At 42.1% G+C, this 26,824-nt stretch overlaps 2 protein-coding genes and 1 pseudogene across 2 annotated transcripts; 1 reads left to right on the top strand and 2 right to left on the bottom strand.

Annotated features, from left to right (window-relative positions):
• Positions 1 to 288: 288 nt before the first annotated feature.
• LOC121826766 (olfactory receptor 13A1-like) lies at positions 289 to 10,594 on the bottom strand. Its single transcript, XM_076566964.1, has 3 exons — positions 10,387 to 10,594; positions 9,580 to 9,685; positions 289 to 3,617 (listed from the first exon to the last, which is right to left on the bottom strand). The coding sequence occupies exon 3, from the start codon at positions 3,507 to 3,509 to the stop codon at positions 2,577 to 2,579; it is 933 nt and encodes a 310-aa protein (XP_076423079.1). The 5' UTR covers positions 3,510 to 3,617; positions 9,580 to 9,685; positions 10,387 to 10,594; the 3' UTR covers positions 289 to 2,576.
• Positions 10,595 to 13,059: 2,465 nt separating this feature from the next.
• On the bottom strand, positions 13,060 to 13,940 carry LOC102922184 (NADH dehydrogenase [ubiquinone] 1 beta subcomplex subunit 10 pseudogene; annotated as a pseudogene).
• Positions 13,941 to 24,388: 10,448 nt separating this feature from the next.
• On the top strand, positions 24,389 to 25,312 carry LOC143271146 (olfactory receptor 13A1-like). Its single transcript, XM_076563109.1, has one exon. The coding sequence runs from the start codon at positions 24,389 to 24,391 to the stop codon at positions 25,310 to 25,312; it is 924 nt and encodes a 307-aa protein (XP_076419224.1).
• Positions 25,313 to 26,824: the final 1,512 nt, after the last annotated feature.

Below are 26,824 nucleotides of genomic sequence, written 5' to 3'. Positions count from 1 at the left end.
TGGGTCCCCGATTCCATAAATATGCTCCCCTTGACCTAATGCTGTTTTTCCCCAGCCTCTGAGTTGTAGTACTTGCATACATCTAGGGCTTGTTCCAGACTAGAGACTCTTTAATTTGTGGCAGCCATGGTTGAGCTTCTTTGGGCCTCCAAGTCTGTCTCACACTTGCCTCTGCATTGGGCATATCCCGTTCCCAGGTCCTGAATTTGCCATCTGCCTGGATCTCTCCGGGGCCTCCAAATTTGGTGGAGTTCAAGTACAATGGGAAAAGATCCACAGGCTCAATTCAGATTATAATTAGTCAAGTTTATTAAAGCTGTTAGACTGGATACAGTCTCTAACCCAAATCAGAGACCTATGATACAGAAGTGGGTGAAGGAAGGGTATTTTAAAGGTGAAAACCAGAAGTCCTTGAATATCTGCACAAGCAAGCTACAGAAGCTGTTCTGCTCTGCTAAGATGAAGCAGTCAAGGAGACCCCAAAATAGTCCTTGAATATCTGTATTAGCAGATTACAGAAGCCAAAATTTAGCAGTTAGTCATATGATAACAGGCAGATGGTTACAGCTGTACATTTCCAGGTTGGAGTCAAGGAGACACGGTTACAGGGAAGTAATCTTCCAGGAAACTGAGTCAGAGACAAATGGCTACCAAGATGGATGCCCAGGACAAAATAGTTTCTTTAGCCATCACATCATCCTGATAAGAATTCCTAAATAATATATTTATGAGATATGTATGTGTTTGTGACCATTTTTGTATTTAGTGTTTGGGTGATTGCCAGTTGTTCCATAGCTTACACAACAGTCACAAGACCAACAACAGAAGGAGTGGTACAAAACATGACTTATGATGAAGCCAACAGTGTGAAAGAAACCAACAGCTGAAACAGGCTGAGGCCAGTGATGCACCGATTGTAACTCTTTATTGTCACCATAACTGAATTAAAAATAACCTAGGAAATCACTGAGGGACACCTTTTCCTATGCAGGGCAGAGTGTTTCAGAAAGGATTTACTGAAGCATGGAGTCTACTCTCTCTGTGGGCAGCACCATCCCAGGGAGTGGGGACTAAAAAGCCTGGGCTAAAGAGAAAGGAGAAGGCCAGTTGAGCACAGGTGCTCCTCTAGTATGTGTTCTGGACCACAGTGATATAAGGAAGCTTCTCCACCACATTCTCCTACTGCCATAAGTCCCTGCCTTACAATAGGCCAAAACCAAGATCCAAGTGCCCATGGACTGAGTCCTCTGAAAACATGAGACAGAATAAATGTTTTGAAAAGGTATTTTGGTCACAAGTTTGAAGAGCTAATTCATACACCATACTTGATTTGCATCACAAGTCCTGCCATGGTGCAGCATTTAAGAAGAATAAGGAGTAAACTGATGAAGAATGTGTTCAGTCTGAAAAGGATACAGCATCATCTCAGCAGCAGTTGCTGTAGATGCTGCCCTTTCTCCACTGAGTTGTCTTCCCACTTAGCAGTGGTCTCATGCTCTTCCCTTCCACCGCCTGTCCTCCTCTACCTCTTTTCTGTTGTCAGAGAATTTTAAGAGTTTATCCAGGAGTAATTGGTAAACACAAAACAGACTCCATTTGTGTGTGTGTGTGTGTGTGTGTGTGTGTGTGTGTGTGTGTGTGTGTGCATGTGCTTTTTGTTTAGTTTTGATGCTGGTTTGTCTTATGGTTTGGGTTTGTTTTGTTTTGTTTGTAGTTAGAGAGAGAGAGAGAGACAGAGAGAGAGACAGAGAGACAGAGAGAGAGAGACAGGGAGAGACAGAGAGAGACAGAGACAGGTTGGGTGAGTAGGAAAGTAGGTAGGCAGGCTTATGGAGGAGTTGTGGGGAGAGGGGAAAGAATATGATGTAGAAAAAAGTTTTACCTTAGCATTTTTGTTTGTGATCTATTTTTTGATGATTTTTAATTATATTGTGATGTAAGACTTTCACTTTACCCTTGGCATTTAGACATTCATTCATCTAGTTTCCCCAAAACTTTTTGTCAGAAATAATTAATCTTTTCCAGGAGTTTGATTGTCATCACTGTCATAAGCAAGCTGGACTCACACATGTGAGTTCATTTTTGAAACTTAAACTTAATCTCTGCTCCACAGATTTCTGCTTTCTCCATCGCAGCTTTGACTTCCACGGCTCAGTAGGCAGCTGTGAAATGGAGAACCACTCAACTTTGAATTTTAGATTCTAAGGCAGAGTTCTGAAACAAAGCCCTGTGATGTTTACAGGGCAGCACTGGAGGAAAGGGCTTTGTTTTGTGATTATCACATTTGTCACCCACAGAAACTTTCCAGGCTAAAAACATGGGGTCTCCATTTAAATAAACTTTACTTTTGAAATGGTTTGTACTAGTTAGGAGATAAAACCTGAGTATTTTGTTTACATTATATCTAAAGACTTTTTTTGTTGTTTTGAGGTTACAGTAAATGGAATTGTCCAATTCTTGTATCAGAGATTTTTTTTTCTAACACAATAATAGGTACACCCCACTCCACAGGGCTGCTCTCAGGAGGGCATGTGTAGGAGGAGCCCAGGCCAGGAGAAGAGCCTGCACATCTCCACTTAGTGTGAGGAAGAGGGCAAGAGTCTCCCCAGGGCGAGCTTGACATCCTTGTTCCTCAGTGTATAGATGAGGGGGTTCAGGGTTGGGCTGAGCACTGAGTACAGCACCGAAGTCACTTTGCTTCTTTCTGGGCTGTAGCTGGAAGCAGGACTGATGTAGGCACAGAACACAGATGAATAGTACACACAGACCACGATGAGGTGGGAGGAGCAGGTAGAAAAGGCCTTCTTCTTGCCCTCAGCAGAACGCATGTGCAGGATGCTGGCAATGATGCAGCCATAGGAGAGTAAGGTGAGGATGAAGTTGATGCCTCCATAAAAGGCATCTGCCACAAGAGTCATAATGCTATTCACATATGTTGGGCTGCAGGAGAGGAGGAGGAGTGGGGGAATCTCACAGAAGAAGTGGGTAATGACCTTGGGGCCACAGAATGACAGCCTTGTCATCAGACCAGTGTTGATAGATGCATTCAGAGCACAGATGGACCACACACCCATGGCTAGGGCCCCACACAGGTGTGGGCTCATCCTAGAGCTGTAGTGCAGGGGATGACAGATGGCCATGTAGCGGTCATAGGCCATGACTGTGAGCAGCAGCAGCTCAGAGGATGCAGACCACACAAGGAAAAAGAGCTGAGTCATGCACCCCTTGAAGGAGATGGTGTTTTCATCAGAGATTAGACCAACCAGTGCCTTGGGTAGCACGGAGGAGGTGCAGACAATATCCATGGTGGCCAGGTTGCACAGGAAAAAGTACATGGGACTGTGGAGCCCAGTGCTGGAGGTGACCAAAGCAATGATGATAATGTTGCCTAGTAGAGCCATTGTGTAGAGGGTCAGGAAGCAGCCAATCAGGAGTAGTCGTAGATTAGGGTGCTCTGAGAACCCTTCCAGCACAAACTCTTTTACTACTGTTTGGTTGGGATTCAACATCACAGTGGAGAGTATTGACTCCACTGCTGTGTCTGTTGTCTTCTGTGAAAATATCAGTTTACCACTTCAAAATCTGGTTTCCAAACTTGATTGCCTCAAAATTCTCTGCTGTCAGAAAAGGAAGGAGTGAATGTATTTCCTTCATGGAAGTCTCTTGTCCCTTATTATCTATACCACACCATTTGAAACCACATATATTTTATTTACTTTTGATTTCTCACCTAGAAACTTTCCCTGTGTAGAGTTGGATCAAGAGGACCATCTCATCCTCCCTCGTGTTCTTGAACATATGGACTGAGTGAAGCATCCTTCACTCATGACCTGTGCTGTACTTCTCTATCACCTGAAAGCTCTGTGTTCTGTAGACAGTGCTGGAAACACAGCTGTATCCTTCCCCCTACAAGTATTTGATGGCAACTTTTTGATGGATGCATACTCTTGTATTTTCCTTCATTCACAGGCTACTAGCTTCTCAATTACTTGTTTTCCCTCTGATATTAGGAGTTGGGGCTCTTCTACTCATCTCAACCTGATAATGTTCATTCCCCATAGCCAAGTAGGCATGTATTTTCTGAATTTTACTTACTGTGATCTGTGAGTTCTCCTGTGTTTGAAAGGCTCCTGACTCTCACCCACTTTAAATATATCACTTCGGAGATCATTTCTCAAAATCTAAGCATATAAACTCCAGAGTGCTTATGAAGTTTCTGTCTCCAAAAAACCACAGTGACATCAACACATCCACAACTGAAGTCATTGTATTGTCTCCAGATGTTCCTGTGTGCATTCAGTGGCCTTGTGTTGCAAGCTTACCATGACCTCCCCAGTGTTTCAAGGCACTTATTTTATAGAGCACAGCTCTGTCTCCCTGACTCATTGTCTTACCTTTAGTCTCTATCCTTGATAGATACCTAGTAGATCCCTATTCCATGAGCCAAGAATGGCATTTTGCATCCTCTTACCTCTCTCATCCAACTGACCCTCAAAACCTGCAACTATAGCTTTCCAAACATTATAATTCATGTTCTCAGTGTCTTCAGCTGTTTCATAATTTCTGGATTCTTGTCATTTCCAACATTTCCAGTTTCCTCCTTTATCACCCAAGAACTACAGAGTGTGCATTTTATGATAACCGACCCCCTTTTCCTAATCCAAATTCACTGTCTCCTCCCAGTCCTCAGCAAGTCACACACATGCTTGACATAGAAGATACATCTGACATCACCCATTAGCCTTTTACATAGGTTTTTTTCATAAGTTCATATGTAAGCATATGTAGCTAGAGTTTTCCTGCCTTGCCCACAGTCAGGACAAATCTTTGTTACCCGCCAGTCCCACAGCAGCTCAGACCCAACCAAGTAAACACAGAGACTTATATTGCTTACAAACTGTATGGCCGTGGCAAGCTTTTTGCTAACTGTTCTTATATCTTAAATTAACCCATTTCCACAAATCTATACCTTGCCACATGGCTCGTGGCTTACTGGCATCTTTTCATGTTGCTTGTCAGGGTGGTGGCTGGCAGTGACTCCTTCTGCCTTCCTGTTCTTTTATTTCTCCTCTTTGTTAGTTCTGCCTATACTTCCTGCCTAGCCACTGGCCAGTCAGTGTTTTATTTATTGACCAATCAGAGCAACTTGACATACAGACCATCCCACAGCACAGCCAAGTGCAGACCATCTCAGACACCTGCACTCAGGCCCGTGGTCCTAATCATCCTCTATGCGGACCTTCTGGGTAAAGCCACGAGGAACCCAAGAACGGGCTCTCACAGGACATACAGAACATCCCACAGCAAGCATACTATTTCACTATCTGTGAACATATGTGAAGTAATTATTTGCAGTGCTACTTCTCTGGAAATACTCTTTGCTTTGCACCTCTCTTTCAGTGCCCAAGATAAAAGAACATTATGTATCATGACTGAGCACATTCATGCTCTATTAGTCAGTGAAGTGTGTTCCACTTACTGAATCCAGTGTTTCTCATGCTCACTACGGTCCCACTTTGCCCTATACTAGTCCTCTAATACTTCATTTTAAAAAAAAAATCACATTTTTATCTCCTGTATCTTTTCTATAATGTGGCTTAAAATCTATTTTCTCCCCCATCTAATTAAGAAATGTTGAACTTAAAAAAATTACAGCTGTCTCCATTTCAAACCAAAGATACTCAAATATTATATTTATTTTCTGCAACCATACAGACAAGGTTATATCTGACCATGTTTCCACCACACTCTCAAATTTATGGCACTTCAGAATGCCAGTGCATAGTTTGGTATTGCAATTGGTTTTCCAGAAACAGAATTACAAAAGCAATTCCTCAAACAGTCTTTGCGGTTTCTGGATCTGGGTACTTAATTCAACTACATTTTAAATTGTGAAATATTTTTCTGAGAGTGCTGAGAATCTATTGATGATATTAAGTCCTAATACTCAGGATTCACTTCCCTCAGAGTACAATGAGCATTGATTAAGACTGACCCTAGGCTAAGCTAGAGGGAAAGATGTAAAAATAATTGAAACCTGTAAAAACATTTGCTGTCTGGTAGAATTCTCCTATTACCTATAGCACATCAATAAATATCTAATTACATGGACAATAACTAAATGATTTCTAAATGTTACACATGAGAAGAAATGACAGATTAATGTAAATAATAGGATTATTTGAGGACCCAGACATATGTCCACACATCTATAGACACATGGTTTATTACAAAGAAAGGAAAATACACACTAGAGAAAAGATGGCAATTCAACAAATGGTGCTGGTCAAACCGGAGAGTTACACATAGAAGAATGAAGCAAGATCCTTATCTCTCACCCTGTACAAAGCTAAAATCCCCTCAGCATAAGACTCAACATTAAACTGACAGAGGGGAAAGTATGGAATATCCTTGAACTCATTGTCACAGCAAAGAATTTTCTGATCAGGAGCACAGTAGCACAGGCATTATATCAATAATTGACAAATGGGTGACATGAAACAATAAAGCTTCTTTACAGCAAAGAACACCATCATTAGACCAAAGAGGCAGCCTACGGAATGGCAAAATACTTTACCAATAGACAAGTGATAGAGGTTTAATATCTTGAATAGAGAAATAATTTAAAATATTAAACTTGAGAAGAAAAAAAATTGTCATAATTTTTACCAAGCTCAGAACAATATGAGCTACAACAACAACCTTCTTGACAAGATATGGCCACTGATTCAGGAGTGGCACAAATGTTATGGTGCAATCAGACACTTTTTGACTGAATACAAGGCTTACTTCACTATATGGAACACGTACCTGTAATTCTTCACAAGGCCAAGAGCCTATGGCTAGATAGATCAGAGGCCATAGAGGAAAACCTATTACTATTTTTCTCCTAAATGAACATAGTATTCACACAACTCCTTATAATTTTTTGCTATACCGATAGGTCAGTGCATCTTTCAAACCTTATCAGAGAAACTTTTTCTTGCAGTATATGGCAATTAGCACAAAAGGCCTGCATCTGGTCAATGTGAACAGAATAAGATTGTAGCACTCAGACCTAAATAAGAGATCACACCACTTTCCTCAAGAACAAAAGTTCTCTATGGAAGAGGGAGAGGAAAGAAATTTGTAAGAACAAGAGATGGTAGATAACTTCAAAAAGAGAATGTTTTCTACAAACAGTGAGGCAGACACACATATGAACTCACAGTGATTTTACAGCACACACACAATCTGTGCAAACCAGACGAAATCCTAACAAGAGGAAGAGGTGGGCACATAGTCCCACTGTTTGCAGTGGAGCTGTTGGCACTTGGTAGGTGCTGGAGAAGCCAGAGTTAGTTTTATTTAATGATGTGATTTGTCTATATAGACCACACTCCAAAGTAGATCTTATACGTACAAGAAGGTGGCCAATAAAATTGGACCTAGTGCATTTTAAAAGGGAAAGAATGAAAAGTTGAGAGAAGTAGGGGAGGGAAAGTGGACCTGATCAGAATATATTGCATGAAATTCTCAAAGAATTAGTAAAAATATCATTTTAAAAGTTATATCATTTCAAAATGTTGGCATGTTGGGAATATACCTTTAACTCCAGCTGTTGGGAGAAAGGGACAGTTCAAGGCCAGACTGGTATATGTAAATGAATTCCAGATCGGCCAAAGCTATGTAATGAAACACTGTTTCAAAAAACAGAAAACTATTTCCCAAGGAAGTGAAATCAGCATATCAGAGAGACACCAACACCCCTTTGTGGAGAAGTTGTTATATTAGCAAATAAAAAGAATAACCCTAGGAATTCATCTGGGGATGAGGGGACAAAGAAGCATAATGGAATATTATTAAGCCATAAAAAGCATGATCCCCTTTTATAAACAGTAAAATGGATTGGAATGGAGAATAATAGGTGAAGAAAAGTAATCCAGGCACAAAAGACAGATACCACCTTTACCTCTCATATGTCGAAATACAAAACTCCATGTTAGTGGAATAACGATTAGCAGACATGATAAATGGCAAAGGTCAGGAAGTGTTAAGGGAGACAGGACAACGGGAACCAAGCACAGACAGACAGAAACGTAAGTTCTAGGGCTCTGCATCATGGAGTGACTACACTCCACAACCATCTCTTATGTGTTTACAAATAACAAGAAGGGAGGAGCTCCAAGCTTGAGAAGACAGAGATGACAAAGTCACAGAAACACAAACATCTACTGATCAATAGATGTAATGTGATCAATCAATGTGTGTAAACATATTGACATATCAACCTATGTCCTATCAACATATGCAGTGACTTGTTCCAAATAACAGCATTGATTGACACTACTCATAGTAGTTAGTGGTATTCATAAGAAAAATGTATTACAGAAAAGCCAGGTATGAACAGAAAATAGTGTGGATGGAGTCCAATGTTTAAGATGCACACAGTAACGGTTCACAATGAAGTTATGTGTTTTCATGTGGAAGGAAATGCACTCACAACCTGATCTGTAGCAAAAAATACACATCTGTGTTACTTCCTAATTATTGTGACCCAAATAAGACGGTGTGAGAAGACTTCTGGAATCATGAAAATGTTCTGCATCTTCATGGAATTGGGCTATATGAAAGGAAGTATTCTGTAAAACACATTGAATGGTTAAAAAAGAATTCAAACTACTTCCTTAAGTGTGGACCTTTTAAAGTATAAAGAAAGATTATTTTCACTTGTTAAGTTTTATTTAACCAAATCCTTGGCATCTAGCTTGAAAATGTTTTAAGTGTGTTAGAGCACATGGAATACACATTCAGAGTAATGGGAGCACATGTTTTAAACACCAATGAGAAAGTGTAGAGTGTGACCTCTGTGGAACTGGATTATTACTAGAGAGGTCATGTGGAGACACGTCTTCTAAACAGTATAACACAATGCCGTTGGCACTCCAGAAATCACATGGCAATATCTACACTCATGCATTCACTTTACAGCTGTGAGAGATGGAATGTGAGTGTGTGCACAGAAGCCGATGGTCTGGACTGAACACAAGAAAACATCAATGATTCCATAGCATGTGTGCTGAATTTTTTGACTAAATCTGTGTCAACCACATTAATAAATAACATGTTCCACTCAAGTCCACTGCAAACACTTAGAAGCAAGAACAGAATAATTACAATGAATATCTGAAGCCTGATGAACATAATCTTTCAGCAAAGAGATTAAGGGCTTGTTTAGGGCCTGGGCACAGACAGTGCAGCAGTGATGACCTGTAAAACCCTATAGTGTTGTGATGAATAAGGAGCTCCTGTCCTAGGAGACAGAGAGACCATCAGGACTCTTGCTTGTGAACCCTGAAGCTCCTAGAGCAGGAACCACTATTGACACCAGACTAGTGCCCAACGCTGGGATTCCCAAGTCCACATTGAGACTGGCTAGCACACTGGAGGGAGTTTTGTTCTTGAAGAACAAACAGTGGGAAGGAGATCAGAAGATCATCATGACTATGAATCTGTGATGGTCAAAGGCTGGATTAGACACAGGACTTTCACACAGCCTCAGCCCCCCACAGAGGATCTTCCTTTTCATAGCAAAAGTACTAACTTCACCTTGCACTCCTCACCAAGTGGTACCAGTTGCTGCTTCTCATTAGGACCAAATCAGGCATCTCCTGTAGAGTATTGTGGAGGAGCTTCAGTATCTGCACTATCTTACAAGATAAACTATAGAGAGAAGAGGTCGGTGGGAACTCAATTTGGGGGCCAAAGACTGTCATTTTGCCTGCATTAGCCACCTGGGGGCATGCCATGTACTGGTGCATCCAACTAACAAAATGCACAGATTTCTGTGGGATAATTTGCATGAATAACAGAGAGAATAGCACTTCTGGAAAACCATAAATCAATAATTATCCTTTTTGTACACACTGTATTTAGCAAGCAATAGTTTGATGCCTGTCATTCCTGCTGGCCTACCAGACAATATTACCTTGCTCAGATGTGATACTGCTATCCAGATGGAAAAAGAAATCAATAAGTTTCCCAAGTGCTCACCCAAAGACAATGTGAAGCATAGAGATGATATATGTCCACTCAAGCCCTCTTTACATAATTCCATTCTGCTCTTTTTGGAATTTAGTATTGATTGCTAGTGTGCCCACATGTGCCCAAGCAGACACAGGAGAATATAGTATCCAGGTTGTTGTGTGTGTGGGGGCAAATTCACAACAGCCCTACATATCTACATGTAAGCCAAGATATCAACAAGGCTGACTTGGAAACCTTCAGAAACTGAGCCTTAACTAGGAGCTAAGCTGCTGAGGATCCCCTCCACAAACATGAACTGGACTGACTGCAGATCCCATGGTCTTTCCAGAAAAAATTGTTAGAAGAAGCATTTACACTTACAACCCTGTTATCATAGTCCTCTCCTTCTTTGTTTGGCCATTGTCCTGATACATAAGGTCACACAGCAGAAATTGTTTCTTTAGGTGATTCCCAGTCATGCCTGTTGTGATCTATAGCAGATAAGGCAAGGCTAACACCTGCAGCCTGGGCTGGTGTTTTTAACTCCATGGAAGGTGAAGGTCTTTTCTGTATCTCAACAGTGGACTCTGGACAACAGGTTATGAAAATCTCTCTGTGGCATTTTCTCACCATACTTTGTGAATGTCGTGGTCAAACAAGACAACATTCAAGTCCTATCTATTTATCAATATAGATTTTAGATTCATCTCAATCTGTTGCTTTCACTTCAAAATTAGTGCTGGTATTGGAGGTGATGAATGAAGAAGTGTTTTGATGTATGGGTGAAAAACAAACATTGTAAACTCTGATCATGATTAGAAGTTAGATATTCTGCCATTTATACAGTGGAGCATGAAAACAAATCTTTGTATCATAACCTGTTTTCTGACTCAGCACTCTTTTCTCAAACTCAGGCCTCATTGAGAACATGAGTAGTCTCTCTGTGCTGACATCCTAACACTGGGACAAATGTCACTTTTATAGGGAGACTTTTGCTTTGGACCTCCACTGTTAATCAGAAAAGTCACACAGTGGAATTTAAGGTTTCACTCACCTTTCCATGTCATAGTGAATTCAGGTGACAGATGGCTTCCACCAAAGAGCACATTACTGACCACAGATTCTCCTTTCTTATGAGCGCCAAATCTTTAGTGTCCCTTTGAAGCTCTGTCTTGCATTGTGTAGAGGTCATTGGTCTTCAGAAATATCTATGATTTTCTGAGACCAGGGTCAGGTGCTTGTCCTGGTGCCTCCTGGGATAGAAACTGAAGGAGAAAGCTCTTAGGATCAATTAAAGGGGACTCATAGCCTCATGACCAAGCTCCCTGCAGACTGGTGTGGAGGACAGTGGTAAATGGAGTCTCATAGTGTGGGTAGGAGCAGTTGGTCCTCTACACCTCCCTCCTCCAACACTCTGCATACATCTCCCAGAGTGTCATTGGGATTCTCCTGGCCTGTGTGGAAGGTCTCATCATGATAGAAATTGACTCTTCTACCTGCTGAGAGTACGTATCTGAATTGGACACATACTCAATGGGTTTATTCGAGGTGTGTTTTACTTTCTATGCCCCTTCCTCTTCCTACATTCAACCCTTTCAATGTATTGTTAAGAATTTATATTACACCATAGGTAGTGGGCTCCAAAAGTCCTGCTCACACAGCTTTGAGGCAGGGGAAGAGGCTTGATCCTGCCTTTTCCCCCCCTCTCTTTAGAAAATCAACAGGCAAACAAATAAATCTAAATACAACATAATAAGCATTCACACATGCACGCACGCATGCACACACGCACGCACGCATGCACGTAGTATGTACATACGTACACGTACATACATATAAGCAAAAGGTCACTAAAACAAAAGTGTTCTCTCTCAATCAATATGAGACAAAAAGTTCCTAAAATACCATTGAGTTCATTTTGTGTTGATGGCCATTGGGCCTGCCCTTAACTATGGGTGATATATCCAGTGAGGCACCAGTATGTAGAACTAATTTTTCCTTTGCAAGCAGCTGTCAGTTGGAAATAGCTTCTTGGTTAGGCATGAAAGACTGTGTCTATTTCTTCCTCCTAGTGCTGGGGTCCTGTCTAGCCGAACCTGTGCGGTACCTGTACATGCTGCCATAGTTTCTGTGAGTTTGTATGTGCATCAGTCCTGTTCTACCTGGAAAAGTTTCCTTGGAGTCATCCATCTCCACAGCTCTTACAATCTTTCTGCCTCCTCTTCCTTAATTAAACATACTTTATTTACCTACAACATGTTACTTTTAAGTCCTATTTCTGTCCTCATTTCTTATTTTCAGTCTCAGGACAAGAACTATCATAAAAATCTATCCTAATCCAAAATATCTTGGAGACCTGCTGTTGGCTCCTTAGTTGATTTATACCATGTGGTCACCTTATTCAAGGTGGTGGGGAGGTCACTTGGCATGTATCCTCTTTAACCCTAGCAAAGAAGGCTGCCAGCCTGTGGTCGCCTCCTTCTTGGTGGCGCCATCAGCCAAGATGGCAGCAAGCCATATGGTTGTTTACTTGATGATAGGATTAGCCAGGATAACTGCAAGTCACATGGTTGTTATTTACTCCAAGGTGAGCCCATAAGGCACGTATCCTTTTTTTTTTTTTTTTTTTTGGTTTTTCGAGACAGGATTTTTCTGTGTAGCTTTGCACCTTTCCTGGAACTCACTTGGTAGCCCAGGCTGGCCTTGAACTCACAGAGATCCGCCTGCCTTTGCCTCCTGAGTGCTGGGATTAAAGGCGTGCGTCACCACAGGCCGGCTAGGCACATATTCTTTTAAGATTATCTATGCAAAGATTTTTAACTATCAAGCCACCATGTTACAAGTTTTAAGTTAACTCGTTTGTTACAGGTTTTACAGATTTTTTAAACCATATCCAATAAACTTACAAATCTTGAGGTTCAGAAAGTTTACACAATAATTTTACAAATCTTGAGATAAAGCTTATACTTTTGCAAACATTTTAGAGAATTAAATAAAACCAAAAAGAGTATGAGATGAGTAGCAGTAATCCCTATTAGGAACAGTCTTTTTTTTTTTTTTTTTTTAGCTGTTTTAAAGTACATGGTGTCCTTTCCTGTGCTGTTTTGTTTTGTTCTTTCCCTGTCCCAAAGTCAGGTTGATTGCCTAACACAAGACAGAGATTTTGGAGGAAACTTTTTTTCCCCCAGGGTCACTTTATTTCTGCAATTGTAATGAGTTCTTGGAGTGTTAGGCAGCAGCCTTGGCGGTTTTTCTCTCTTCCAGCATCCTCTGCTTCTGCTTTGCCAGGCACTTTCTGGCAGAACAACAGGCTCCCAGGTCAAAACAGCGGTCATGGAAGGCCTTAGCCCCCTGGGTGAACCGCTGCAGCTCTCTCCTTCTCTCTGCTGACAAGCCTTAAGCCTCTCCTGGATGATGTTGACAATTTCCTGGTCAACTTTGTAGTCCCTTTTCCATTGCATCTCAGCCTCATAGATACGCGGGATGTCACCCTCTTGGCATTCTGTGAGGTCCGGCACACGTCGGTACTGCTGGTGATAATAGTAGATTCTGTTCTTGGCGTGCTGTCACTCAATGAACTCTCGCACGAGGGTTACAGGCCGGTCCACGAAGAGGTCGAAGGCCTTCATAAAGAAGGTCAGGGGCTTGGGGAGCGAGGTTTGTGGTGAGGGAGCTGGCGTGCGGCGTGGGGGCTTGGGGTGCACATCCTTGTCCTAAGAGTCCGGCATGGCTTCAGCAAGGGCTGGCCTCCGACCTCCAATTCGCTCCCCGTCAGGACCAGCTTGGCCTGGCGAGGACACGGGGACCTCTACGCCTGCGGAGGAAACTTTTTAAACAAGTACGCTTGGGTCTAGAGAGTGGGAGCTGTAACCTAACTCCAGAGCCAGCCTTTCAATAAAGTAGAACAGCATAAAACAATATTTCAGCTGGGTGATGGTGGCATACGCCTTTAATCCCAGCACTCAGGAAGCAGAGGCAGGTGGATCTCTGTGAGTTTGAGGCCAGCCTGGTCTACAGAGCGAGTTCCAGGAAAGGTGCAAAGCTACACAGAAAAACCCTGTCTCAAAAACAAAAACAAAAACAAAAACAAAAACAAAAAAAACAAAAAAAAACACCCCAACCCCCCAAAAAACAAAACAAACAAACAAACAAACCAGCAACATTTCAGTATTATCCATACTGAAAGACACCTGAATCCCTGCAAAAGGGAATCTAGTGACCAGAGGCAGGTATCAAAGCAAGAAGAAAATGAAGAGTACTAAGAGACTCTGGGCTCACCAGTTACAGAAGTGAGCAGTAGAGGAGAGAGAGAGAGAGAGAGAGAGAGAGAGAGAGAGAGAGAGAGAGAGAGAGAGAGAGAGAGAGAGAGAGAGAGAGAGAGACTCAGAGACTCCCAGGGCAAGATGAGGGGTGGCAAGTGATGACATGGTTAGACACAGAGTGAGTGAGCTGCAGGAGGATGCTGAGAGACAAGCTAGCTAGTGAGGAGGCAGTCAGGAGCAGCTTAGAGGCCCAGGAGGTGACAGAGTTGGCAGCTCTGTGGTGGCACCCAAATATGGGAGAGATCACCAACAAGGTTCATTTTCCTATGTCTACCTGTAACTGGAAAAGATGAATGGGGGCACAGAAACACATGCAAGGGACAGAGACAACAAAAATGAAACCAACAAAAACGTGACACAGATCAGTGGTCACCAAGACAAGCCGGATCTAGAGGGTGTGCAGTGACATTCTGCCACGATGCTAAACTCAGGAATTCCTATGCTGTGTCTAGCTTTTTCCATGAGTCCCCCTGTACCCTACTTTCTCTTTGGGGCCACCAACCAGCTCCCAAATCATGACATGAAGATTTATTATTAGTTTTGAATGCTTGGCCTAGCTTAGGCTTGTTGCTAGCCAGCTCTTTTAATTTAAATTAACCTATTTCTCTTTTGCCTTGGGGCTTTTTCCCTTCTGTATATCTTACTTTCTGCTTCTTGTGCCTGTCTGTCTGACTGGCTGGCCCCCCGCGGGTCGCCCTCTTTTCTCCTCATCCTCTTCTCCTCCCTTCTTTCATTTGTTTTGAGCCTAGATTTCTCTTCCTAGTTATTCTCTCTGTCTGCCAGCTCTGTCTATCCCTCTACTGCCTAGCCATTGGCCATTCAGCTTTTTATTAGCCCAATCAGATGCCGTAGTCAGTCAAGGTGAAACAAATGCAACACATCTTCACCTAACCTAATTAAACAAACAGAATAAACACATGTAACACACCTTTACACAGTGAAAGTAATATTCCACAGCATAAATACATGTAACACAACTTTACACAGTGAAAGTAATATTCCACAGCATAAATACATGTAACACAACTTTACACATGAAAGTAATATTCCACAGCATAAACACATGTAACACAACTTTACACAGTGAAAGTAATATTCCACAGCATAAATACATGTAACACACCTTTACACAGTGAAAGTAATATTCCACAGCATAAATACATGTAACACACCTTTACACATGAAAGTAATATTCCACAGCATAAATACATGTAACACACCTTTACACAGTGAAAGTAATATTCCACAGCATAAATGCATGTAACACAACTTTACACAGTGAAAATAATATTCCACAGCATAAACAAATGTAACATATCTTTACATAGTTAAATATTCCACAACATCTCCCAGATGCGTCTTTCCTGGAACTCACTCTGTAGACCAGCCTGGCCTCAAACTCATAGAGATTCACCTGCCTCTGCCTCCCGAGTGCCACCACCACTGAAATTTTATGCTGTTCTACTTTATTGAAAGGCTGGCTCTGGAGTTAGGTTACAGCTCCCACTCTCTAGACCCAAGCGTACTTGTTTAAAAAGTTTCCTCCAAATTTCTGTCCTGTGTTAGACAATCGAACTGACTTTGGGACAGGGAAAGAACAAAACAAAATAGCACAGGAAAGGACACTATGTACTTTTAAAAAGCTAAATGGCATCCCAGACATACCAGAAACCTGAAACCCAGATTTAATTTTTCTAACCTGAAACCTAGGTTTATCTTACCTCTAGAGGTTCTGAATACAGATACACATGCAGACTCCTTAAAATGTTTTAGGGGGCAAGTTGGTGAGAGGTGGTAGTTAATTCCTGGGGCTGAGGAATATCATCTCAGTGGCCTCCCCTAGGTCTGAATAAGTCAAATGGAGTCTTTATTAACCTCTGGGGGGACTGTCCTAAGCAGATTAGTGGGAAGCAGCCCTGACCTCCAGTTGCTTTGAGTTCTTAAGGGCAACCCCACTCCTGCAATAGCACTGAATACAGAAAGCAAGAATTGTTTACAGAAGTGGAGAGATAACAGTTAATGGTCAAGCAGTTAACCTTTAGCTCCGAGTCACATTTTATAGGAATTTAGGGCTTGTCCAGAGATGAGTTTTACTCAAAAATGGTTTTAGTATTCTTTAGTATTCCTAAGAGTACTTTCATGAGATAGTGTAACTATAGTTCAGTAGCCTACTAAACAGCTACAAAAAAGTTTGTTCTGGGATCAGTAAACCAGTTCAGCAAACCAGTAGAATGGAAAGAAAACATGCAAAATTAGTGAAATATATTCGTATTAGTAATAAGCAATTAGAAATTCAAGTTTAAAAAACACTGAAAATAGAATGAAAACATGAAATTCTTCAATGCAGATCTGGCCACAGGTGTAAAAGACTGTAAACTAAGACTTTTACAGAAAGCATTGTTGAAAAAATTAACCTCAGGATGGAGAGATGGCTCAGAGTTTAAGACTGCTCTTCCAGAGGTCCTGAGTTCTGATTTTTTTCTCTTGTGGTTTTCAATATTTTTTCTTTGTTCTGTATATTTAGTGTTTTGACTATGATATACCACCACTGGAGTGTTTCATTTTTGGTCTTGCTTAGATGGGGTTCTCTGTGTTTCTTGTATCTGTATGGGGGACATTTTCTTCTATGATACTGTTAAAGATCTTGTCTATGTCATTGACCTGTATTCTTCTCCCTTATCTATGCCTATAATTAGATGATTTTGTCTTTGATGTCGTTCTATATCTCTTGGATGTTCCTTTATTTGGATTTTCCAAATTTTTTATTTTCTTTGCTCATTTTCTAGCCTCCTCTACTTTATTTTTTGAGTCCATATATACATACATATATATACATATAAATACACACACACACACACACACACACACATATATATATATATATATATATATATATATATATATATATATATATATACTTGATTCATTCTTCTTTTAAGGCCTTCCTTGAGTTTTCTAGTTGAGTTATTGAGTTTTTCAATTCCATCTTCATTTCAGCTTGTGTTCTCTTCAATGTTTGTATCTCTTTATTGAATTTTATTTCAAACCCTAAAGTGTCTTTATCATTTAATTTAGCCATATGTGGTAGTTTGAAAGGAAATGGTCCCCAAAGGGACTGGCATTATTAGGAGGTATGGACTTGTGGGGGTGGGCTCCTATGCACAAGCTATATCTAGTGTCACAGTTCACTTCCTGTTGCCTGTGGATCAAAATGTAGAACTCTCAGCTACTAATCCAGCACCATGCCTGTCTGCATGCTACCATGTTTCTTGCAAATAATGGACTAAACCTCTAAAACTGTAAGCCACTCAAATGAAATGTTTTCCTTTATAAAATCTGCTGTGGTCCTGGTGTCTCTTCACAGCAATTGAAAACCTAATTAAGACACCATATATTTGGACTCAAGCATTTATTGCTATTTTCTTAGAGTGTGATGAAGTATTTTCCCCCATGTCTTCTTTACTTTCCTTGAATTCTTTGATACAGTTTTATGGTTATTTGTTTAAATTCTGTGTCCTGGCATTCATCTACATAGTTCTTGTTAGAGAACACTCTCTAGGACTAATAGGTTTGATCAAAGACATACTGTCTTGGCTATTCATGTTGCTCTTGTTTTTGTGATCTGTCCTAAGCATGTGGACTTCTCTCTTTGGTTGTATGTCTAGTGTGATAATCTGCCCTTCCTTAGGCTGTGACAGTGTAGGTTGGGACAGTGTAAGAGATATGAAACTTGAACTAGGCCAGGTCAAGGTGGTGTATGAGCGATTCAGTTGACCAGGGAATGATGTCTCCCAAACCACAGGTCTTGAGCTCGGCCTGTGAGTGCAGAAATGGCAACAGGCAGGGGGAAGGAGGGAGGGGAAAGAATTGATTTACCAGTTAAAGACGTCTCTTTAAAAAAAAAAAAAGCATAGGGATGGCAAAGGGAAGAAGCAAGTTACCAGGTGAAGGAAGTTACCAGATGAAGAGGTCTAGAACTAGGCTGGCTGCATGTTTGCAGATGGGTTTGGGGAAAGGGAAGGGAAAGGAAGGAGCTACTTACCCATGAAAGGTGGCTCATGCACCTTTCACATGCTGCTTGTCCTGGCAGTGGCTGGCAGTGTCTCCTTCTGCCTTCCTGTTCTTTTATTTCTCCTCTCTGTTAGTCCCGCCTATACTTCCTGCCTAGCCACGACCAATCAGGTTTTATTTATTGACCAATCAGAGCAACTTGACATACAGACCATCCCCCAGTACAGCCAAGTGCATACCATCTCAGACACCTGCACTCAGGCCCATGGTCCTAATCATCCTCTATGCAAACCTGCTGGGTAACGCCACAAGGAACCCAAGAAGGGCTCCCACAGGACATACATTAACATCCCACAGCACATGTGTTCTGTCATATGGAAAGTCAAAGATATGGAAATCTTCAGTGGTGCTGTTTCTTCCTTAGAGTAAGATTTCTATCTGTTTAAATCCCCCTTCAAGACCTTGAATACAACAATTCGTAAATGGGTCAACAGGAAACTGAAAACTTTCTGTATGGTAAATGTGCCATCATTTAAACTAGGTGGCAGGCTACAGAATGGGAAAAGATCTTTACTAATTACATATCTAATAAAAGACTAATATATATATATATATATATATATATAACTAAAAATACTGGACATCAAGAAAATAAAAACCTAATTTTAAAATGTGGTACAGAACTAAACAGAGGGTTCTCAAAAGATGAATCACAAATGGCTTAGATACATTTAAAGAAATAGTCAACATGTTTAGTCATCATAAAAATGCAAATAAAAAACTACTTGAATATTTCATGTTACACCAGTAAGAAGGGGCAAGAGGAATAAAAGAAATGACAGTTCATGCTAGAGATGATGTGAGTAAGGGGAGCACCTTACCCATTGCTGATGGACTGCAAACTTGTACAACCACTATGAAAATCAGTGTGGTGGTTCCTCAGGAATCTGGCAATAGATCTCCTACAAGATTCAGCTATACCACTCTTGCACGTATACCCAAAGGACTCTAAATCCTACTACAGAGACATTTGCTAGTCTATGTTCATTGCTGCTCTATTCATATTGCCCAAAACTGGAAACAGCCTACATGTCTGTCAACAGATGAATGAATAAAGAGAATGTGGTACATTTACACAATAGAATATTACTCAGCTGTTAAAAATGAAATGATATTCACAGATGAATGGAAGAAGCTATAAAACAATCATCCTGAGTAAGGTAAGCCAAACCTCAAAGGACAAATATGGTCTTCACCTGTTGTGGTGGTATTGTGTTCCCCAAAATATTGTGTACTCTAATAAATTTATCTGGGGTCAGAGAACAGACAGCCACTAGATACAAAGGCTAGAAAATGGTGGCACTCACACCTTTAATCCTAGCATTCCAGAGATAGAAATCCCTCTGGATCTCTGTGAGTTCAAGGCCACATTGGAAATAGCCAAGCATGGTGACACACGCCTTTAATCCCAGAAAGCCAGCCTTTAATCCCAGGGAGTGGTGGTAGAAAGCAGAAAGATATATAAGGCGTGAGGACCAGAAACTAGAAGAATTTGGCTGGTTAAGCATTCAGGCTTTTGAGTAGCAATTCAGCTGAGAGCCATTGGGATGAGGACTCAGAAGCCTCCAGTATGAGGAAACAAGACCAGCTGAGGATCCGGCGAGGTGAGATAGCTGTGGCTTGTTCTGTCTCTCTGATCTACCAGCATGGACCCCAATAACTCGCCTCGGGTTTGATTTTATTAATAAGAACTTTTAAGAATCCTGCTACAACCTGTATGTGAGTGTTAGATGTTAAGTGTTTGATAAGGAGGCTACAATCTATCTAACCACGGAGATTAGGTATAGAGTAAGGTATTGGGGGAGGAAAGGACCTCCCAAGGAAAGGGAAATGGAATATAGTTTTGAATGGATGGGGAGGAGGAAGACTGGAATGAAAAGATCAAACAGAGAGAGGAAGGAAAGTTAGGTAAGGGAGGGAATACAAGGGAGAACAGCTAATCTAAAAGACATTTGAGGGGTCCAGTTGAAATCTACAACAATAGAAGCTTCTTAAAATACATACATATAAGGTAGAAATCTAAAAGAAATCACCAAAAAATAGGGGAGACAAAACACCAACTAGTCCTCTCTCATCACCAAGTGAAACCTTTAGTGCCAGGAATGGGTTACATTCATTGAATTGTTGGCTAAAGGAACGCTATCAGAACCCCTAAACAACACAGCAATTGCCAAGGCTATTAGTTGCTCTCTACAAACTGATGGTAAGGCCTTATTGATGAAGACAATACCTACATAAGTCATTGAAGATGAAAAAATCAAGCTGGTGCCTACCTAGAGCCTTCACCCCTACTAACCAGGTTCATGGTACTGGAAGGCACTGCATTCTACCAGAGGAGAAAAGTAAATATCAACCAAGCTACAATCCCTCCATCTACAGTGGTGAGCTATGTGAATGATAGGTTGGTAAATAGTGGAACAAAAGTTATGGGAGTAACCAAATACTATCTGATTGGATTTAAGGTCTACTGCATGGAATGGAACCCATGTCTGACACTGCTTAGGCAGCCAAGAATCTGAGACTAGATAGATCATGGATGTAAGGGAAATACAAACACTACTGTTCTGCTAATAAATTGACTCCTAATGACATTGTCACATTCCTATATCAGTGTCTTGCTCAGTCATCATTTAAGAAGCTTACTCCTGCAGGTGATGAGAACTAAAAAGGAGAATCATAACTGGAAATTGTGCAAAGAATGAGAGACCTTGGAACACTCAGTCTTAATACTATGTCTCCATGAACTCCCTTCTCTCAGGTTCAAAAAAACTATGTGGCAGACAAGGCAGAAAGATTGAGCAGGTGGGGATGGAAGACACCAAGGAGACAAGGCCTTTTAGACAAGGGCTGACACATAAATAGGAACTCACAGAGACTGTGGCAGCATGCATGTATAAGTCTAAAACAGATGGGGTCCCAAACTGAGAGGGGAAATTGACACAAATCCCCATTCTAACCTGGAAGCTATTTCTAATTGACATCTGCTGACAATAGAAAGACGAGTTTTCCCCAACCAGGTTGCACTTAGTATACAAACCACTCTTAAGGGCAGGCCTATGCCCAGCAGAAGATGCCAACACAAAACAAGCTCAGTGGTATTTTCAAGGGTTCTTGTCTCATAAGGCTTCTCTTGCCATTCTTTTACCTTAAAGATCTTAGCTTATATTTTATGGTTTCTAATTTTGTGTTTTTATGAGTTTTCTCTGTGTGTGAATATGTGTGTTTCTGAGATTGAATGTGTTTCTTGTGCCTCTTTCATTTCTAATGAGAGAGGGAAAGAAAGAAAGGAATGGGGGGGATTGGGAGGAGGGAAAATTAGAGAGGGGCTGGGAGGATGGAAACCATGTTCAGAATATATTGTATGAAAAAAATATGTTCTCCATTAAAAAGGAAAAAAATAAACAATAATTTATGAAACCAATGAGAAGTCTTGAGTATGTTGAGAATGGGAAGCAGGGAAGGGCTGGAGGAAGGTGATGGACTAATACACAAGTCTTTATTCCTATAAGCAGCTCAGTGAGGTGTGATTGTGCCCATGAATCCAAGAAGACAGTTAAGGCATGAATTCAGTTACCAAGGCAAGATGAGTTTATGTCAAGATCCAGTCCCAACCTGGAGAGGCGCCCTGGCTAGGGCCCAGATGTCCACTCAAGGCCAGTATGTTGCCATGACAATAGAAGAACCAGCTAGCCATGTTGCAACATAAACTGGTTTGAGTCCCTGAAGAGCCACAGAAGTCATGTGACGTTTCTGAGATTGGGGCAGCCTCCTAGACCCAGACCAACACTAGTACAGCACCATTTGCTAAGGGCAGGATGACTTCAGGTCTGGGATGAGATGTTTCTGTGCTTAGGCAAAGTTTGTTCTTGTTCACTGGGTGAGGAAAATGGACACCAAAGAGCAGAATTCTGACAACTACACCAGCCTGAGGATGTTACCACTTAGAGGAGAGAAAACTGTGGTGAGCAGTCACAATCTGTGCCAGAGGACAGCCAATAGGACTGGGAAAGTGCTCTGGCCTTGGCCTCTTAAGTGTTTCTTTCTATCTGGAATGAGGGGCTCTTTGAGACTGGAAGAAATCGTGGTTTGGGGAGAGAACTGGCTCAAGGCACAGACATCTCATCTGCCCGAGCGTCCCCTTGGGCCTCTGCTGTCACTGTGATGTTGACAGACAGCAAGTGCCTGGGCGGCGGGGCAGAGAAGCAGCCCTCGGGTAAGGGGTCCCACCAAGTGTGTGCTGCATTGCCTGAGAAGAGGCTTGGTCATCTCCCCAGCCAGTCCTGCTCAAGAGGCCAGTGTGGTTGTGCCTAATTGGCCCCTCAGGGCCTGATTTCTCCCTGTGAGCCTTGTCTCTTCTATTATAGAGGATGCAGGGCCCCTGGTCCTCACACAGACATCCTAATGTCCCCTCTTTACTTGGAGATGTCACCTTTTGCTCTTAAATTTTTTTTATTTAACCTAATTTTATTTTCTAATGAATGCTGAGAGTTAACTCCCCGTTTGTGTGTGTATGTGCGTGTGCCTGTGTGTGTCTGCCTGCCTGCCTGCCTGTCTGTGTCTGTCTGTCTGTCTTATGTTTTGCTAAGAAGCAAGTTTCTGGAGAGGACATTTGAGAAGATTCATGCTATAGGCTTACCATGTGAGTTTTATGTTAATTGTACATGTACATGTGTTTAAATATTAATTACAATGTTTTTGTAATAGCTATGGGTTATTGAATTTTACTGTGTGATCCAGATTTATGAGATCACTTAAACTGTCATTATTGAGAAAGTTCTGCAAACATCTGAAAAAAAAACACAACTTGGACAAATCATAGCATAATTTCCTTTCAGAGCCTGCCTGTATCTCTCTATTCTCAGTCTCTCTCTCTCTTTTCTGTTTTTCTTTTCTTTTCTTGGTACCTCTATGTATTTTCCCATATCTGTTTGTATCTTTCTTTGCTTTTATATCTGTCTCCATCTCTGTCACTTGCATGAATGTGTGTGTGTGTGTGTGTGTGTGTGTGTGTGTGTATTGTCTCTCCTCTTTGCCTCACAGTCTTCCTGTCACTCTGCTTATGTCTCTGTCTTCCTATCTCTCTATCTTTCTATCCCTGCATCTTTATCTTTTTTTCAATGTACCCACGTCACAGATCTCACGTTGAACTACATAGCATCTCCTGTGCCAGGGAGCACACCTCACAGGTGATGTGGTCTGCTACCTTCTGGCCACCCCTACAGGGACACAGTGTTGTAATCTTCAGATAAGATCATCAACCTTCCAGACATTGACTGAGGCAGATAGGAGAGTTGATGTCTAAGCCCAAACCAAGGAATAGTTTCTTACAATACTGCTGTATATGGGCTCATGAAAATAACAATGCTCTTTAAAAATGAGGATCACCTAGTAGATTATATTTGCAAATGTAAACTTTGAGCTCCAGTACTCCTAAATTTAAGCAACAGTTTACATGAGAAGTCACACAGTCTGCTCTTTCCTCATCCCTATAACTGTTCCATGCTCCAAACCCCTTTAGACCCCCAAGCATACTTCTCCAGAACTGTTCTGTAGCCTGCCTCTGAGAAGCCTGGCCCACCCCTTGATAAGGCTGGTCATCTCTAGGTCCAAAAAGCCTGTGCTGGGGACCAGATTGGCTCTTGGTATGCCTTAGCAGTCTGGCATATATGTTAAAGGGAACTCCAGGTCTCAGGGTATCATGGGACATGATCAGTGTCAAAGTGAACAGAGACCACAGATTGAAACTGCCCACCACAGACAGGTTCTGGGTCTATTGTGTGCAGAGTGGAGAGTTCAGAATCTGCACCGTGTTGAGAGATGACGTCATCCCTTTAATTATGTGCTTTCTAGAGCAACGGTGCCCATGACAAGCATTCCTAGTTGCAGATGGCCGGACCCTATGTGAGATGATGGCCTCTCTACACCCCGTGTCTCCTCTGCTACACCCAGCGGTGTCACAGTGATCCCCAGGGACTCATTCTCAAACGGCAATGAACAACTACACGGCCGTGGTAGAGTTTGTCCTGCAGGGTTTCTCCATGGATCCCGGCTTCCAGGTTTTCTTCTTGGCCTTTTTCTTCATTCTTTACATCCTGGCTCTGGCAGGAAACACCCTCATCATCATGGCCATCAGCCTGAATCCAAGTCTTCACACCCCCATGTACTTCTTCCTTGCAAACCTGGCCCTGTTGGACATTGTCTGCACATCCACTGTTCTTCCCAAGCTGTTGGAGGGTCTGGTGGGTAAGGGCAGCCGCATCTCTTATAAGGGATGCATGACCCAGCTCTTCTTCCTAACCTGGTTTTTGGGGGCTGAGCTGCTGCTGCTCACTGCCATGGCCTACGACCGCTACGTGGCCATCTGCCGCCCACTGCACTACAGCATGCTGATGAGTTGGCCCGTCTGTGTCCTGCTCGCGGGCAGTGTGTGGATCATCAGTGCAGTCAACACATCTGTGCACACTGGCCTGATGGCACAGCTCGATTTCTGTGGCCCCAACCAAATTCGTCACTTTTTATGTGAAATCCCATCCCTGCTACTGCTGTCTTGCAGCCCGACCACCCTCAACAACATCATGATTGTCATCGCAGATGTTTATTTTGGCGTGGTCAACTTCCTGTTGACCATGATATCCTACAGCTTCATCATTGCCAGCATCCTGCGCATCCGCTCTGCAGAGGGCAAGAAACGTGCCTTCTCTACCTGCTCTGCCCACCTGGTGGTGGTCACCTTGTATTACTCCACTGTCATCTACACCTATGTGCAGCCTGGCTCTGGATCTTCCTTGGAAAATGGCAAGTTGGTTGCCTTATTGTACACTGCTGTCAGCCCTACCCTGAACCCCCTCATTTACTCTCTGAGGAATAAGGATGTCAAAGTGGCCCTCAGGAAGGTGTTTTCCTGTGTCTGTTGAGGAGGTAGGAAACACTGGTGTGGCTTGATCCAGCTGTTGATGAATTAGTTGGAACATATGACTGAGAATCTGATAACGCGGCAAGGAGCAGAAAGACAATTTGTGTGACAGATGTGCATGTAATGTGCCTCTCTTGGAGGAGCCACTGGCCATTTCCTTCTGTCAGTGGCATCCAGGTTTGGGACGGGCTGCATGTCTATAGCCTGGTGTCTCTGGTGCAGGGGTTTTTGGTATCCTATGTTGGAGAAAGTCATCCAGACCCTGACATTGGATTAACTCCTCGATGCATAGACTTGAGGAGAACTGTGTCTGGTGGCTTCATGGTCTCCACACCGCTGAGAGGAGAGAGAACAAGCAATCTGCTTCCCATACTAGTGATGCCCAGGAAGGGGTGAGTTGACTATTTATTCCTCTTCAGCTGGGAAGCTCTGCGGTCGTAGCAGAGGACGCCAGCCTTTTCTTAGTTTGGACAGAAGCCTCTGCATTGTGACTCAGAGTTCATTCTGCCTCTGGCCTCTGGATGCTAATGTCCACAGCATCCTCCTGGACTCTCTTCTCTCCTCCAGGTGATTTGCTCTGGACTGTGATAAACCCTGTATTGTTCGGTGCTGTTAGCAGCAACGTCCAAATGTCCAGCTGCCTCTGTGCCTCTCCTCCGAACCCATTGGTGTATCTGGTTTTTGAAGACCTTAATTTCTTTGCTAACTGTTTGTTCATTTGGGGATCGAAGACCAGGTTACAGGAACCAGCTCTTTCCTTCTACCGAGTGGGCTCTTAGACTTGAACTCAGGTCGTCAGGCTAGGCAGCAAGCGCCTTTGTCTGCTGAGGCATCTCACTGGCTCTACACAATTGTTCTTGAGATGTGTTTTCTGCCCTGTACCCGGGTTTTAACATCCACAGCATCTTACTGAAAGAGCTCAAGCATAGTGAATTGGACAGGATTCAGCAGGCCACCTATGTGCTTATCACCACTGCTCTACTGTTGAGTTGTTGCTCGATATCTGAGTCCTAATTTATTTACCCATGTGTCCATCTGTTTTACTCATTTCAAAGCAAGCTGCAAACATGAATTTATTCTTCCTTAAATACGTTCATATTCATATCAGAGACCATCATTTGTTTATAGGTTTTTCTGGTTTAGAGTTCTTAAAGTAAAATTCAGACAGTGAAATGCATGGGTTAGGGTATCATTTACTGAGTTTTGGCACATACATATAACTTGCAACCCAAGAGTCTGGAGAGTGGAGATGGTAGCCTTCAAGCTAGGGTGTTTCACCCAGGACTGCTCAGCCTGTTCGGCCTGAGATCATCACTGTCCTTTCTGGAGGTCATCACTGTTCTGATATTTTAGCTGTAGGTCAGTTTTGTGTGTTATAGAACTTTGTACAAATGGGATCACATAGCACACATTCTTTTGCATGTATCCTCTTTCACAGCACAGTGTTAGTTTCTGATTTACTAATTTTATTTTATGTGCACAAATGTTCTTGCTTTCATGTATGTATGTGTAC

Source organism: Peromyscus maniculatus, chromosome 1 (assembly GCF_049852395.1).
Source record: "Peromyscus maniculatus bairdii isolate BWxNUB_F1_BW_parent chromosome 1, HU_Pman_BW_mat_3.1, whole genome shotgun sequence".
Taxonomy (NCBI): domain Eukaryota; kingdom Metazoa; phylum Chordata; class Mammalia; order Rodentia; family Cricetidae; genus Peromyscus; species Peromyscus maniculatus.
The sequence above is the reverse complement of the archived record's forward strand: the minus strand, read 5'-3'. Positions and strand labels throughout refer to the sequence as shown.